Source organism: Rhinichthys klamathensis, unplaced genomic scaffold, assembly GCF_029890125.1.
Source record: "Rhinichthys klamathensis goyatoka isolate OS25496 unplaced genomic scaffold, OSU_Roscu_1.1 h1tg000850l_1, whole genome shotgun sequence".
NCBI lineage: Eukaryota > Metazoa > Chordata > Actinopteri > Cypriniformes > Leuciscidae > Rhinichthys > Rhinichthys klamathensis.
Window position 1 is genome coordinate 444,876 of NW_026607224.1, and position 17,516 is coordinate 462,391.

A 17,516-nucleotide genomic window follows, 5' to 3' on the forward strand; every position below is an offset into this window, starting at 1 on the left:
CATCCTGTGAGTCACTGCAAACATACCATCTATATCAACCCTGGATCTGCCAATCAGGGCCAGACCAACTAAAGCAGCCAATACAGATAAGAGCAGCCGTATTAATCCCTCCCTTATGGTATAATGGGAAGATTTGCTATTTTGCTCTCTGGATCCTGCGGAAGGCAGTGAGAACCAGGGGAGATAATCCCTCCGAAATACCTCTCAGCATGAGAAATCCTATGCACATAAATACAAAGAATCACAGATGTAGCCAATACAAACTACAAGCAATCTCTTTAATGTAGTATCCCTTTGTTAACCCAAACAGCAAGGAATAACAGCGGGATACTACAGCAGAGATAACAGAAGATAACTGGAATTGGATTGCTTTTGATTGACCGTGACCTCTGAAGTTCATAAGAGCATCAGTGAAAAAGCTAAATGCACAAGGAAAAAACACATGGGTCAGGGAAAAGGCAGAAATTGATTTGTAATAGTTACAAAAAGTAAATACATGCTCACATAAATTGAAATATAAATTGATAAATTATAAACATATGTTTTATGATTTATAAGTGAATGTTTAAATTATCCATAATCTCACAATTATTCTAAATATCAATGAATAAATTACAAAATATATTTTTTAACATTAACATTTATAATGTTACAAAATATTTCTATTTCAAATAGATGATGTTATTTTAAAAGGCGAATCACTATTTCTGCAAAAATAAAAATTGACATCACAACTGTATGACAATAAAAATAAATTGTACACCAAACCAGCCTATTAGAATGATTTCTGAAGGATCATGTGACACTGAAGAATGGAGTCAGGGCTGCTGAAAATTCAGTTTTGTCATCACAGGAATAAATAACATTTAAAATAGATTCAAATAAAATAACAGCTATTTAAAATTGTAATACAGTTTAACAATGTAACTCTTTTTGCAGTATTTGTGATCAAATAAATGCAGCCTTGGTGAGCATAAGATATTTCTTTCAAAAACCATAAACTTTTGAATAATATATAAGATAAAGACTTATATAAAACTCATTAGGTCACAACTATATGAAATCTCTTCGGGTCACGTGACATGTATTTGTGTGTCAGCTTTTTCCAGATGAATATATGCACGTTACTGCAAAGGCCAATATTCAAATACCTACAACCCTCTGGTTTTACAGTATCTCTAGATGTTTAACCACCATCATCACATTAAAGTCTACATCTATTAGAATTATTAATGGTATGTGTGCAGTAGACAAACACACACTTCAGGTCATGTATTTCAGTCTGTGATGGTTAAACATCTGAAGATGAAACCAAAAGGTTGTAGGTATGAACCCTGCAATGGTCAAAAAATGGCATTGTGTTTAAAAAAAAAAAAAAATTTTATTCAGCTTTCCACAGACCCTTTAGCACTTCCCTGGACCACAGGTGGAAAACCCCTTAGCTAAATGACATTCACATTACCTTTGCTTTCCCGGTGCTCTGCAGGATGTGCACCAGGGCGCAGGCCATCTCTTCTTTGTTCTTGACGCTGATGACCGGCTCCAGCACAGAGCAGAGCAGCATGTAGTTGTTGGTGGTGTACTCTGCAAACTCTTTGTAGAGCTCCATGGGCAAGATGTTCATGCTTTGGTACCGGGTCTTGATGCGGACCATAGGACCAGCTGTTTTCCCTTTACCTGGATTGGGTTGGCTAACCGGGTACCATTTCTCAACCAGCTGCCTGCTCGTGACAGTCACCGCTGGAATGCTCACCAGCCCCACATAGTTATTCTTGTCCTTTTTCTTCTTCTTGTCAGAGTCTCTATATAGATGGACGGTGATGTTCTGGACCGTAGGGAGGTTATTGAACTCAAAGTGTTCACCCCAGAAGACATTATCCGTCTTCAGTTTGCAGGTTGTACGGGCATAGAGGCCGTCGTCCAGGCAGAGCTCGCAGAAGTACTTTTTCTTGGCCGGAAGGTCTTTTGCTTCGATGATCCACAGCCGCAGTGTATTCTCAACCCGCCGACTGTTGTCCTAGAGACGGAAGGGCATTGTGAGGTTAGTAGACTGTTAGGCTGCCTTGCCAAGGCTGTAGCGGATTATTACCGCATCAGTGTGGCATCTAACAGGGTCAGTGATTTAGAGATGACGTGCTTTTCGGCTCAGTGATTAAATACCCTCTGCTTCAGATCACCAACCCTTGGCTTGGAATTAAAAGGCCCTTTATTTTAGATCACTTCATGTCCTTCCCATAAAGATAGCAGTATGGTGCTGTAAATACTGTGTGACATCAATCAGCAGTTAATGTCATTCACTGGCCTTTTTAATAGAATAGTTTTTCCAGTGTGAAGTCATGTGGTTTAATATACGAGGGACGGCCATAAAGTTGACCTGCATCGTGCTGTATAAGGGTAAGCTTTTGTTGTAATATAATAGAGGTTAACTTATAGATATCCCTCCATACTCTTATAACATAGGAGGCAATGGAGGATGAGATCAGAATAAAACTAAATGTCACAGTTATTTCTGAGGCCACAGACCATCGTGAATCACTAAACTGAAAAGACTAAAGCCCTCGTTCACCAGCGGCATACAGTAATTCTTGTCCCTGACCCTCTAGCCATTGCACAGTGTCCCACCCACAATTAGTCATGTCATGCAGAAGCATTTATTATATCTGGGGTGAAACGTTACCGCTGATGGAAATTGTAATACTATTCGGGCAATTTAGCCTAATTCTAAACACTTCTAAACACATTTACCATTATCTCTGGAGATTTTTCTTCCTGTTCATCGTTCTAGGTTTCTGTAATTTAAAAATTATAAATTTGGTGGGCCGCAGTCTACAGCGGGTTAGTGTTGTAAATGTAAATTAGAAATCACAACCCTCAAAATGAATGAGTTGGGCTTGGTTCACACAAAATGACTCTAATTTCAGTCTGTTCACCATACAAATCTATCGTATGACTTCAGAAGACTAGTTGTATGCACAAATTTATGGGCCACTACTGGGCCAAAAATGTTGGTTATGATTATATATCAATACGACTATTTTTAATATGAAACAAAATAGGAAATATTACTATTGAAATATTTTACTATGAAATAAATCAAATATGTAAGAAAAAAAAATCAAGCTATTATTTTGACAGAAAACAACAGGGCTCTTAAAGCTTTTATTTTGTTGACAACAGCCAGTTCATAAGCACTTCTCATTACAAGTTTGTGAAGAGGGTTGAAGCATGTTGCATGTTCCCAAATGCACCTTATAAACCACCCTAACTTAGAGTTTATTTGGAGCAGCATTAACTGTGAACCGATCTGCTCTGATAAACTAAAAACATGAGCCGCTCGCTTGTAAAAGAACACAGTGCCGTGTTTCACTGTGAAACATACATTTACTTAATTCAATCGCAGCCTTCGTGATTTTATAATCGCACTGAGCCATATCAGTTTTCAGTTTTGTTTCGATTAATCCTGCAGCCCTAAGCTGAATAACGATTCTTCAAAATTGCCAAACAGCATGAAGCTGAGTAAATAATGACACAATTTCCATTTTTGAGTGAACTAACCCTTTAATGCCTGACTGATGAAGTGCTCTATAACATCAGTTGATTGTACTGAGGGCACTGGGCATTGTGTAGGGCTCGAGTGCTCATGGATATTCCCACACAAATAAACACCCACTAAGGCAATTGATTTTGCATCTCAGTATTGAGGTGCTCCATTGTGTGCCCTCATCACAGATAATGAACTAATTAGGCAGACAGAAATGCGCCTCTGCCGCAGCAGCTAATGCCTAAGCTATGATCATCTCCACACTACTACAGCATCAACATCTGTCTGAAAGCATCATCTGTTCACTGCAAAGCTCTCTAAAGCCTGGCTCTGGTGTTCACCTCAGAAACCCACTGAGTAATTAAAATGTAAGACTGAACGATGGGGAGACATTAAACACATCCCCAGGCAAGCTGTGAAGAAGGCAAAATATAACTTGAAGGTTGCGCTTGAATTTCCCCCCAATCTAATTAATCATTAATTTGCTTAATCATTGATTGGTGAAATGAGCTGTCGTATGTTTTTTTTTGCCATGTTCAAAGCAGCCATATGTTTAGCAGTTTCTCTCCTGAGTCTCATGTGCTTATATCAAAGAGAGAGAGAAATAAACTGCCCTGAATTTCATCACTCTTACAGATACAGAAACATTATTTGATTTTCCTTCTTTCTTTGCATTGAGTTGCATTTTTTTCACTTAAAATCAGAGCATCTGCATTAGGTATGATATTTGCCTATGCTGATACATAAGTGGTGGTGCAGTTAGGCAAGTTTACCTTATTAGGGTGGATGGCTCGTCGCAGGTTCTCCATCCATTTGTCTCTCTCTGCAGACGAACGACAAGAAAAGCACTTGCTACCTGTGGAGGTGCTCACCTGGAAAAAAGGGGCGATTAATTGTCAGCTTACTGCAGAAATCTCATGGCTTCCGGCTTGCTTGCAACAAAAGCAAACCTGTGCCATGCTTTAATGTCATGTGAAAAGATGCTACTGAAAAGAAACAAAATGCAAAACTGAACTACATTAACTGACTGATATTTTAAAATTGATACTGGGGCCATTAAATTAAAATTACGATTAATTGGAAATCAATATTTTTTACCTAGTCCAAGAAGATTACTTTTACAAATTACTTTTTCGCTGGAAACTTGTCCAGGGTGCGTTTCCCAAAGCCAATATATGGTCGCAGGGTATGTCCTTGACTCCTTACCAATAGAGTTCAAAGGAACTTGGGACCATAGTTGGCTAACGATGCTTTTGGGAAACACACCCCTGGTTAGGAAACATTGTCTTATGAATGACGATATACTGTAATGTTGAATTTAAATGAACGTACTAAGGGTCAAGAGAGATCGCATCAGTGAATTTGTTTGTGTATATAATGTAAAGTGAGTGAAAGAGGCGTCTATACCTCGAAGCAGTAATCTTGGCCGAGGATGGAGCTGTGCACTGGTTTAATGAAGACCTCCTCCTCCATGCTGAGGTCCAGAGCTTCTACTGCACTGCTGGGACTGAGCAAAGACTCGTGAGAGCGCGACTCCTTCAGCCTGGGCATCAGATGAGACCTGAGACAGAAACACACAGTTACATAAAAATGTAGATTGGTATAATTTGACTTGGAAAAGTAAGACTGATAAACTAGTTCTTAACTATGTTTATGCAACTGGCCCCAGGACACAGAAGATAAGGGGTCAAAGAATAATAGATGTTCGAGTCTCACAACATAGTTTGAGTCTCCAAAGTGTGAAGACAACAGCTATCATTTAGAAAATGTTCTATCATCTCACTCCTATTTCACTGGAAATGAGTCTTATGATTTTGCAATAATTTTTTGTTTTAGTTTTTTCATTTTAGTTTTAGTAGTTAAAAAGTTTCTAGCTCCAGCCTTTCTTTTTTTTTTTTTTTTTATTTGATCATTATGATCAACATTACACCTAATACTTTACCCTAACATGTATAACTAAATTGCAACTAATTTGCATAGGCTCAAACTTTTTAACAATAAACAGAAGTCAAACAGCCACAACGATTAAAATGTGTCATAAAAATACAAAACATGGTTTTACAATTGAAAAGGACACAATTTTTTCAAAAAAATATATCAATATAAAGATTACATATAATTTCTGTTGAATAATAAAGCATATTTTAAACAGTTTTTTGCAATTTTTTAAAATTAAATTAGATAATTATTTTCTTTTGCGAAAAAAATGTGAACGACTAGGTCAGCAAAAACAAAAACAAAAAAAACAACAACATTGAGTCCTTAAAAATGCTCTACGTATTGAGACATATATAATGCATCAAGGCATTAATTACTCATCAAGGCATATAAATGAACACAGGCATGTGCTGTTTGAGCAAAGTGTTGCTCTATGCTTTGATCACTACAGGTGTCATTAACTGAGCTGTCGGTCAGTGTTAACGCTCACAGGAACTGATTAGTGCCCTGACAAGATAATTTGTGCCTTATTCAAACAGCTAATTATCTCCTAATAATCTAAAACAGAGTTTATAAAATCTCTGCCATACTTTTCAATATCTGTTAAGGCACGAAGACAAGTAAGAAAATAACATACCAGATCATAAAGTTGTGAGTGCTTGCATGCAGGTGTGAAGGATGAAGCCATTTAAAATGCCAATACCACTCGTGTCACATCAATTCAACACGTTCTGCATCCATAATAAACAGTGATGGGAGACAGCAAGCATATCATTGGAAAATCCAACATGTTTACCGCTGTAATTCGAGTGGGACATCTCATCTGATGAAGCCTGTGTTGGTCTGAACTGACGTTAATTAGTGCTTGCTACAAAGCAGATCTGATCTGGGAACAGTTCCACTACTCATCCCTTCATGTCAACCGGAGAGAGAAGTGCACAGAACACTCTTCATCTTCTGATCTCCAAGGAATACTTCACACAAAAATGAAAATTCTGTCATTATTTACATACCCCCATGTTGTTGTGCAGCATACCCCCTAAAAAATGGGTTGCTGTGCATCTGGCTGTGATGAATGTTTAGTATAGTAGGTTCAGTAAGGTTTCAGAATGAACAACTTTTCTAGTTGTATTTAGTATAAATTTGTTGCAACTGGAGATGCTGTTGGATAGTTTTTGTACAATACTTGAAGGTTTTTTAGATTACATTATTCATTTATTTTAGGACACTATATAAATATTATTTACATACATTATTTTATTAATTATACCATATTTGTATAATATATTTTATTACATAATTATTATATTATTTAAACATAGTAGTTACATACTGTATTTGTTGTATAAATATGATTTACATACTACAACGTGTATAAGTATAAGTAGAATCTTATTCAAATAGATAACTTATGAGTGATTTCAAGGCTTTTTCAGTGTTTTCGTGACTCATTAAAAATATCCAGCATTTGATTGTGAATCGGTCATCACAGCTTGCTCTTCTATGTTTTTGCATCCATACTTCTATACTTATCCTGTATGAAAAAAAAAGAGCAGCTCGGACAATCTGTTTAACATCTCATTTTGTGTTTCAAAGAAAAGATCAAATAATATAGAATTAGAATGACATGAGGGTGAATAAATGACAACATTTTCATTTATGAGTGCACTTTCCCTTTTAATCAATCAGTTCAGTGGATATTAACTAACACACATGGGCGATGTATGATCTCTTCACAAAGGTGATGCTGATGGTAGATGTCAATTTCTTGACAGAAACTCGTATTTCCCCCACAGAGGGAGACAAATAAACCTGATAGGAAGCAATCCACATATCTCTCCATAAACAATCATCATCAACTGTTTGTCGCTGTGTGTTTCTCATAAATTATTTACAGTTCTTCATTACCCTGAACCCTTTCTTTACCTCCCTTCCCCCTCTCCTTTATTTTCACTTCCTTGTTTCTTTCACTCTCTTTCTTCCACAAAGATCTTCAGAGGTAAGACTATACTCCCGAGACCAGCCTTGTCTCTTAACCACTGAGGCGTCAGAGAGCAAAACGTGTGTGTGTGTGTGTGTGTACAAACTGTTTTATTTCTGATTGGCTGAGGTGAAATGAAGCAGAGGACTCAGAGTAATTGGGGCAAAGGGGATTTTGGGATTGATCCATGCTTGAAACGGCGTTGAAGAGAAAGAGTATCAAACTTGCAGTCCAAACGACAGGTTGAGTTCCAGAACGGGGAGAAACCAACATCAGTTTTCCTGACTAAACATTGATGGGATGACACTGACAGGAAGTACTGGGGATAGCTGTCAAAAAGCTTTGGCGAAAGAATGTTTGAAAGAAACACTGTGTGTTGATCTGAACAAGTGTCAATCACTTTAATCACTGGATATGAAACTTTCAACATCAAAAGAATGTTCCTTAAAAATGAGCTTCTGGTTTCTGAATGAAAAAGACAGTTTTCTTGAGTAGGACTTAAGATCAGCTCTTCAAGACCGTGTCCTGAGAGAAAAAGGGATCAGGACCAGGACTGAAAATAACCCAGACGCTCTTTTTTTGGTCAGCAAGTTTGGGAGGAGATCAAGTGCCATAGAAACAAAGAGAGAACAGTTCAGCACTTTCCATGGGCTAAAGCTGATCCTTCTTTTTCTCAGATAAGATAAAAATAAATAATGCATGCTTTCTATGTAAAATGAAACAATAATTCAACCCCTGGATATGAAGGGCTATGTAAATTCTCTAAGTACATTGTAAAAAAAAAAAATATTGTTAGTTTAACTTAAAGTAACCTGGTTGCTTTAATTTTAAGTTCATTGAAATAAAAAAGTTAATACGATGAAGGAGATTGGTTCAATCAACAGAAACTCTAAATATTATGTTATCTGAACCATATAAATGATCTAAGTTGATTTGACAAAAGAAAAAAAACTGTTGTGATAAATCATGAAAATATTTTTTTACATTGTAGAAATTAAGAATTGATTTCAGAACAGTCTGTTCAATGACAAATTAAAATTACCCACCAGTCAGGGTAGATGTAGAGCTTTCAGTAGGTTGTATTGTTTTGTACCTTGCCCATACCTTTCTAAAAAACATTTTTAAAAACCCTCCAAAAACATGGTTTATAATAAAAAAAATATAAAACTTAAAACTGAAGTGTGTACTTTGCAGCACTAGTAGTACCAAACAGAATTTCAAAAATAATGACAAATACATTTCAAACATACCCTCTTTCATTTATTTATAGATTAAAAATAGCCAGCATTGGTTGAGCAAATGTTGACATGTCCACTTTGGGCATTCTACTAACCAAAAGTAACTTTGCAACTACATGTCAACTAACTTTCATTATTAGAGTATTAATCGACTGTCTGCTTAATATCTGCCAACACTTTATTTTGATGCTCCACAACAGACATTTTACTGACTATAAAGAACATGCCAACTTATTGTACTTACCCTAACCTAACAGTCTAGTAATACTCTGAGAGTTACTTATAGTTAGTAAAATGTCTAAAGTGAACTGATGAAATAAAGTATAACCACTGATTGCAATTCTGTTCAGTGCCACTTTTAGTACGGAAAGTACACACTGTACCCTTTAAGAGGAGTATCATTTTTATCCGATCCAATTCAAATATGGTATCTACCCTAAAACCAGCAAGAAAATGTAAAATAGGTTTAGCAAATTATCTGATTGGTTAGATTCATGCCCTCATGCATGGATGTCATGCGTTATGCATGAAATAAATCCACATTATTAGTGCTATCCCGAGTTCTTATAAATAATCATATCAAATCTTATAAATAATGCTTTTTAAGGACACCCAAGAACAGGACCTTATAATAGTACTAATACGATGTGACAGCACATTCTGGATCATCTAAATATTGCCACTGGGCAAATCAGATCTCAGAGAGAAGTGCATTCGGGGAGTTAGAGGTGAGCCTAAGAGAGGAAAAGGACATGTTCAGACAAGAGGATCGTGCCGAGGTGTACCCTGTGTGGAATGTGTGTGTGTGTTTACTCGTCCTTGGGTGTCTATGTGTCGAAATACAACTGATTTAAAGGCAAGTGAAGCTAATAAAGAGATGGATGTAGGACACCAACACATGGAAACACACCCACTACTCCACAAGGAGTGTGTCTCTAGAAGGTTAACCGTCACATCAGTCTAGCAGAATGAATGTTAATGTCAGCATTGGAGGCAATGAACGACACCGTATGAATGATAATATATTCGCTCTAACTGTGTACGCTGTGTGTGTGTGTGTGTGTGAAAGAGAGAATGTATTTGATCCTGTTAGTGCGCTCAGTGATGTGGTGTGCATGCTTAATGGCATGTGTTACAAGTTCTTTCATGTTATGCATCTCCTACCAATGAAAGGGACCATGTGTGTGTTTTCGAGGTGGGGAGGCATTAACGCAAAAACTGAACTGTGAACAGCTCACCTCCAACATAGCTTACTTATCACCTCAAACAGAGCAGCACACATATCCAGTCTGCTGAGAAACGACTGAACTGTCTATCCCTAAAAAAAAATTAATCCTTTTCATTACATTTTGCCATGTTTTCCTTCTCATTTATCTATTTTATTCCCCACATTTACCCAGAATCCCCTTCTCCCAAATGGATTCATCCCCTGCGCACACACTTCCTGTCTTCACAGTGCTCTGTATATCTCTGTCTCTGTAAATATTTCAGACACTGCACCAGATATAAGTCACACTTCACCCTCTATCCCTACTTTTCTGTTCTTCTTTTCCACTCAGACTGCTTAATTTTTTAAATTTAGAAATTTAAAAATAATTATTAAATAAAAAAAATCAATGAAATAAACCAAAGATGTTTCAGTCTGAAAATAAACATGAAAAACTCATGATAGATAAATCTAAAGACATATTGCAAATGGCTCTTTTAATTTCTGTGACAGCACATAAGAGTGAGGAAGGAGAAAAAGAGAGAGATGCTCTATAAATACATGTTTTGAACTGAGAGACTGATAGAAGAAACGAAGATTATATGCTCTCAGTGCTACAGACTTAAACTATATTTGTAACAATAGGTATCAGAATGCAAACCAAATAAAGGAATTTATTGATTTTGGTTTCTTGATGGGTTTTTTATTAACACTTATTTTTGAGGAAGACATATTTTAGGAAATTATTACCCAACGATGATATAATTTTGACACTGAAAACAACGATTTAACAAAATAACGTTTTTATAACAGCAGCATAAATTCAACACAAAATAGGCTTAAACTATATAATATGACGATTAAAAACGATTAAATGCATATTTTCCAAATTTATACATTTCTCCAAGAAGCATCAGTGGATAATATTCCTGCACTGTTCTGTCTGGTACGTAAGCAGACAACAGACAGAACAGACTATGCGATTACAATCTGAATCCAAATCAGGGAGAGAAACATAGCAACCCATGGCTAAACAACAAAAACACGCAATGAGGTCACTCAGCAATCCCATACGCAAAATCAATATCTTTTTATAAAAGAGAAAACCAGGAGAGAGCCACTTGTCTTGTTCTCTAAATTTGACAAAGGATTTATCAAAGATGGCAAAGGCAAAAAGATGGCAATCCACAGTGAGTGTGTGAAAAAAGTTCACACATGACCAGTCATGTAAGATCTCCTGCTTTCAGCTGAACACTGGATTCAGAAGACTAACACATTTGTCAAATTAGAGACTGCCTGTGATGCCAAGCCACTTAACATCTCGATGGTTCTACACAATGAAACAAAATCCATAATAAATTCTCCACACTTTAAAAGACAGTTGCAAAAATATATAAAATGTATTTTCTACAATAATTACTGCACATGTGCATTAAACAAAAATATTTAGCTAGCAGTGATGCCCTGATATTACAAACTCATATTAAACATAATAATAATAAGCTGCTTATTATGGCTGATTGCCGATAATTGTCCAATATAACAATGTTACAAATATATCAATATTATACATTAATATTATTTTGTCTAAATATATATAAAAAACAAATTATATAATCCATTTAGGCATCACAATATTATAATGTAAAGTGTTTATGAAGATTATCCTGAGGTTATCAATTTTAAAAATAGGGGAAATAAGTGTGAATTGATACAATTAAAACAATCTCTAACATTGGCTGATAACAATATAGCACTGATATATTGTGCATGTATCTTAGTAAATATCTTTGTATGAATGGGTTCATGTTTGCCATTTAATCCTTGATTATATCTTTTGAAATAGGCTGTATTCTTCCAACAAACCCCAGTTCTGTCATGACAACTCTGGGAGTGTTTGGCATGGTATAATGGGTATGACAATGTTGTATGTTTTGGTCTTGGCGGAATAGATCCGCTACGCTGCTGCTTTTATTGCTGCTGCTGCTGTAGGTCATTGCTGCGGCTACAGAGCAAGTACGGGACTTGCTACTGCCAATACACACACGACACGCTGCTGTGAGCAAGTAAGACATGCAGCTGCTGTACAAGCGTACATGAATTACCCGTAGCAGATACAGGTGGAGCTGGGGAAGGTGGAGGGTTCCTGAAGCGCGCTGCACTGCTAAGGCAAATGCTAGTCAAGTATTTGAAGAGTTTGGTTCCAAAACGCAATAAATCCATTTAGATTAATTTGAGTAAAAATGTGTTTTCTTTACCAAGAAAGTGGAAAGATGAAAACCACTATTTTCCGTTTCAAACTTTCACATAGCATTTGTAGGTCATAATAACAAAAAAAAATTTAAAATCCAGGTTTTGATTTTCAAAGATTTATTATAAAAATTGATTATTCCCCCCCCCCAAAATGCAATAAATCCAATTTTTTTTTAAATTAAAAATGCAATTAATCCATTGAATCAATATAAAGTTTTTTTTTTTCATACTGAAACTGTTGAAAATACACAACAACGTAAGTTTATTAGTATAATATTTTTATTAAGAACTGTAAAGAAGATTGAAAATATTTGTTCCTCCTCCCGAGTGCCTTAATCTCCTCACGTAAATGATTCGATTTGGATGCCTTACGTTTCTTACTCACCGCAGAAACAACCACAGGTTCATCAATGCCGTCAAAATTATTCATTTTTTTTGTTTGTTGATCGAAAAGTACAAAATAGATAATAAAAACTAGGAAGCCGGGTGTATTTAAGGTGCTGCCGTTACTGTTTACATTGCGTGGAATGGTGCGTTGTGATTGGTTGAGAGCGGATATATCGCATTCTGCAGAGAAGGGAGACTGGCGTTTGTCGCGGTTTGGAAAGAAAGGGAGAAAACATGACAGAATAACACGGCGGATATCGCATTTTACTTAAAATTAAACATTGACTTTTCAATACCAACCAGATACAATACTGATTTTTGCAGTAACTATTTTTTTTTTTTTAAATGGCGTTTATCGCGTTTTGGAACCAAACTCTTCATTTGAAGGTTGAGCACACAAGCTCATTGGCTACTGATAGATACTGCCCTATAGATAACAATGTGATAACAGGTTAAATGACCTATTAGCCTGTGCCATCTAGAGTTTCATGACAGAACTTTGTATTTCTCTACACTGACTCTACAGTAGATAAGTTGGGTGAGCTTTTACTGTTGCGCAAAGTTATTTTTGGGGGAAATTAATTAGTTGAAACCTTAAGGCTAGTTGTGTAGACACTAAAAACAGAAGCTAAGCTAATCCAACTATAAAGCCCAGTTGATCCATCGAAGACATATTAAGAAAATTCACTAAAGATCCATCTCTAATTGCAAGCATGATGGTGAATTTACATTTGTACTGTTCAGGAAAGCAGAATGTGGAAATGTATTACATTTGCTACAACCCTGAAAAGATTAACTTTAGCACATTTCCATCCATCTATAAATTCTTAACCCCCTGCACTCATCGTACTGTCACGGTGACCTATAGCAAGGATAGAACCACTTACTACAAAATACAGTTCACAAATCAAAGCAACCTTGAACCTGGACATGAAAGAAACGGGAGGAGAAAGAAAAACAGGAAGATGTGCAGGGACATGCTCCCAGACACACAGGCCATCACAGCTCTTATACACACTGCTTGATACACACAATTCAGCCTTTCAGAGTGCACATCACAGGCTCTTTTCAAATGCATGGAGTGTGGGTGTATGAAGCTCACATTGAAATGAAAAGTTAAGGTCACCAGCACACAAACACATTTAGCAGGATGGCTGAAAACTGAAATGGGACCATACAAACACACATGTAAACATCTCTACACTCACTATGAAGACATTTCTCTGGTCTGATAGACACATAAGTTATGTGAGGACACTGCTAAGAGTCACAACACAGCTTACAGACTGACAACTGTTACTGACTGGGTCAGGGATGGCATAAGGGTTGTCGATGTAACAGATTGGTTGGTGTACAGTGAGTAATTAATAAACATAATAGAGTATGTGGTATGGGTATGCTGCAATTTTTCTAAGTGCTAACGACTAAAAAAGTTATTGTTCACAATATAGCATTTCTGGAATTAAATTAGAAAAAAAGGTCAAATAAAATAGCAAATAAATAAATAAAAACAACAAATTAATAATACATTTTGAGGTTTATTCTATTAAAATTAGAAAGATACATTTTTTGTCCAAAACAAATGTAGTAGATTTATTTTTTATCAAACCTTGAAACCTCAATGTCCAAACGAATCCAACTGAACATAAACTTAACATGTTCACAGTTCAATCACCCATGTCAACTGACGAAAAAACCAAGATACACCAGAAGTAACTGGTTTGATGCAGCTTTCATTACATTGAATACATTAAAAACAGCCTTTAATCATTGCATACTGATATGGCCAAAATCACTGTCGATTAATGACGTATATGATTAATCATGCAGCCTGAGGCTTTGCTGTCATCACTCTTCCCATTTAGTGAGAGAGAGAGAGAGAGAGAGAGAGAGAGAGAGAGAGAGAGAGAGAGAGAGAGAGAGAGAGAGAGAGAGAGAGAGAGAGAGAGAGAGAGAGAGAGAGAGAGAGAGAGAGAGAGATCAATGCACTATAGGCTCTTTCGTTGCATGGGTTTGGCGAATGGGCAGCAACTTTGAAAAGGTGAATGTTTCCATGGCAACTAACCGACAGGTACAATTTTAGCCCCGGAAAAAGAGCACAACCCATAATGATCTAACTGGAAATCATCACATTTAGCAAAGATGAAAAAAGAACATTTGATAAATCTATTCCGTTTATAGCTATCAATTGGACAGTTCATACATAGTTAAGCAATAAATCTGTTCAATAGACAGTTGAACACTGACCCTAAACAACAAGGACAGTGAAAGGACACTGGAGAGCAATAGTCACATTAGTGGTTCATCAATATGGTTTGCATTGATTCACTCCCAAACTGTCACATTTGGTTCCCCCAACCTTTAATACTTTGCTGTCTAATATATTTGCAATCTATTTGTTTGAGGTCAGAGACAGACAAGAAAGAGAGAAAAACATCAAAGACATAGTTAATATTTTTAAAAGCATTCTTTGTTAATTATAAATTTTAAAACTCGCTGAATGGGGATGGAATGACATGCACGCATATGAGTGTTTGTTGTACTGTATAGTACATCTCAATGAAATTGAAAGTAATGCAAGTAATACAAGCATGTTCACGTCCCCACGTGAAGAACGCACAATTCGCATTAGAGTAAATGACAGCGGCAATACGATATTACAGTTTGATAAGGAAGATATTGCAGGCTGGTTTCAAATAATTTTTCTTTATCGAAAAAAAAGCAGTTTATAAAGACGCACTTTTTGAAGAAGCTAAAACTTAACTAGTCACCCCTTAAAGTGCATTTTAAAACACATTTTACACTTAAAAACAAGGCTACTTTTTTTCTTTTTATAAAACCAGGCGAACAAAGGTGACTATATGCAAAAACACTAAAATAAAGCTGTTAAAATGAGCTATAAACCTTTTGATAAAATTAATTTCAAAACCATTCACAATTTCACATTTTTCATTTCATAAAACATGATCACAATGGACATCACTATTAAATGTCAACTGAAGCGAGTGTTCAAAACAAGCTTAGATCTGAAGCATGAAGAATAGATAGATTCACTTACACTGAATGCGAGGAAACCCCGCTCGATCAATCCGTTATATTGCCAAGTACTGTTATGTCTGCGCATTTCTCTAATTCCTAAAGCCGTGCTTGGCTTCATGGACTGTTGAGGGGTATTCTGTGGGATCTTTGGCTTCTGTGCCGTGTGCTGGAGAGGGAACTTCCCATGGGATAACTGATAACACACCTCCTCACTCACACGCCCCATTTAAACAGATAGCGCTCCCTTTCCCACATCAAACTCCATAACATTTGAACTTTCCAGTGTAATGTTTTCATGCCTCTTTCATTGGCCGTAGTTCCTAATTAGACACATTTTCTAGATTAAATCGGTCATTAACAGCATTCAGTTGTTATATCCCAAATGATGTAGTTGATTAATTAGCTACAGTATGATTTATGAGCTATACATATGCACACAAATTACATGTTGATAATGCTCTATACATGCAGTAATCAGCTGGAAAACACTTTATGTAAATGATAGGAAAATCTATATAAAGTTAAAAACAAATGTACTTCTATATGAGTGTGGTTACACCCACACTTTCATTTTTATTTTATTATTGTGACATAGATGTGTGATAGAAAGTAAAAGGAAAGGGGCAGGGTCCAGGACATAAAACATTCTCTGATCTATTTTTGTGTGCCTAGCAAGAAAGGACATGACATCAAGACTAAAATATGCGGAACAAGAGGGGGGGGGAAGCACCGCAAGACAAAATAATGTTAGAGGGAGTCAAGAGGTCATCCAGACGTGCACTACAAGGGGCTCACACACACTTACACACAGATCAACTGGCACTAGTTATATATTAGTTTCATAACTATCAGGTGTTACAGTTTGCACAAACACAATAGCCCAGGGGTATTCAATCTTTTTTAAGCCAAGGAACCCTTGGTGGAAAACAGAGTAGAGCAAATATTTACATATTTTGTCATGATGCAACACCATTAAAATAACGTTGAGGCATTTGCACATTTTAATTTTACCCAATACATTTTAATGCGGAATGGATGGGAAAAATAAAAAATATATTTTTTGCATGGTTGAAATAAACTTTGTATCTTATTATGTATCTTATTTGTGTATATGTATCCTTTGGATTTTTCACAATTATTTTGAGATCAAACAATAATTGGCGGATCCTCTGCAGTACCACCGCAGACCCCCATTGAACACCCCTGGAATAGACCAACGTTTCCATCAGGATTTTTAATTACTAGGTAGTGGACAAACTAGGGGTGCACGATTCAGAAAATATCACGATTCGATTCGATACCGATTTTTGTCTCAAGATTCGATTCAAAATCTATTTTCGATTCAAAAACGATTCTCGATTCAAAAAACGATTCGCAGTATATAAATGTAGTTGACTTTTTCCTATGTGATTGATTGCAGTAGACACAATTTAAAAGAAAAAAACCCCCACAACAAATGAAATGTAGTTTGATATTACTTTATATGTTTTCATACAATAATAAAAACTTTTGCAACTAAAAAGTGCAAAGTGCCAAGCTTTGGCCAGCTTTCAAATACATTTAATTCAAGTTTAAAATAAAACTTAAATAAAAAGCTTTTACATTTAGCAGCTTTAAAGTGCTGTAGTCAGATCAAACAATTATGCTAAATGTGGTTTAAGGACTACTTCAGCTACCAGGGTGACTGTTGAAATGTGAACTCGACTGGGCACATTGAACTTCCTAAAAATATATACTAATGTCATAGAACCCTTGCGAAATTATTTTAAATAGATTTAAAAAAGCCACTGCTACTGGTAACATCTATGGTTAGATTGATTTGTTTAGATCCAGTGAAGTCGTTCATAGGCGTAATTTGCGGGTATCTCCAGTTAACTAGCAGAGCATTCATTTAGTTCGCTATTAAATAAGAGATCTGTTGTTTTTGAAATC

The 17,516-nt window shown here is 36.2% G+C and overlaps 1 protein-coding gene across 1 annotated transcript in view; it reads right to left on the reverse strand.

The window, feature by feature from the left end:
• Positions 1-15,740, reverse strand: part of dab2ipb (DAB2 interacting protein b) — a 48,752-nt gene extending 33,012 nt beyond the window's left edge. Inside the window, exons 1-4 of the mRNA XM_056243823.1 lie at positions 15,604-15,740; positions 4,949-5,102; positions 4,315-4,413; positions 1,463-2,017 (exon numbers count right to left, since the gene is read on the reverse strand). Coding sequence (XP_056099798.1) covers positions 1,463-2,017; positions 4,315-4,413; positions 4,949-5,092 — 798 coding nt within the window. The 5' untranslated portion in view covers positions 5,093-5,102; positions 15,604-15,740. The remainder of the gene's footprint in view (positions 1-1,462; positions 2,018-4,314; positions 4,414-4,948; positions 5,103-15,603) is intronic.
• Positions 15,741-17,516: the final 1,776 nt, after the last annotated feature.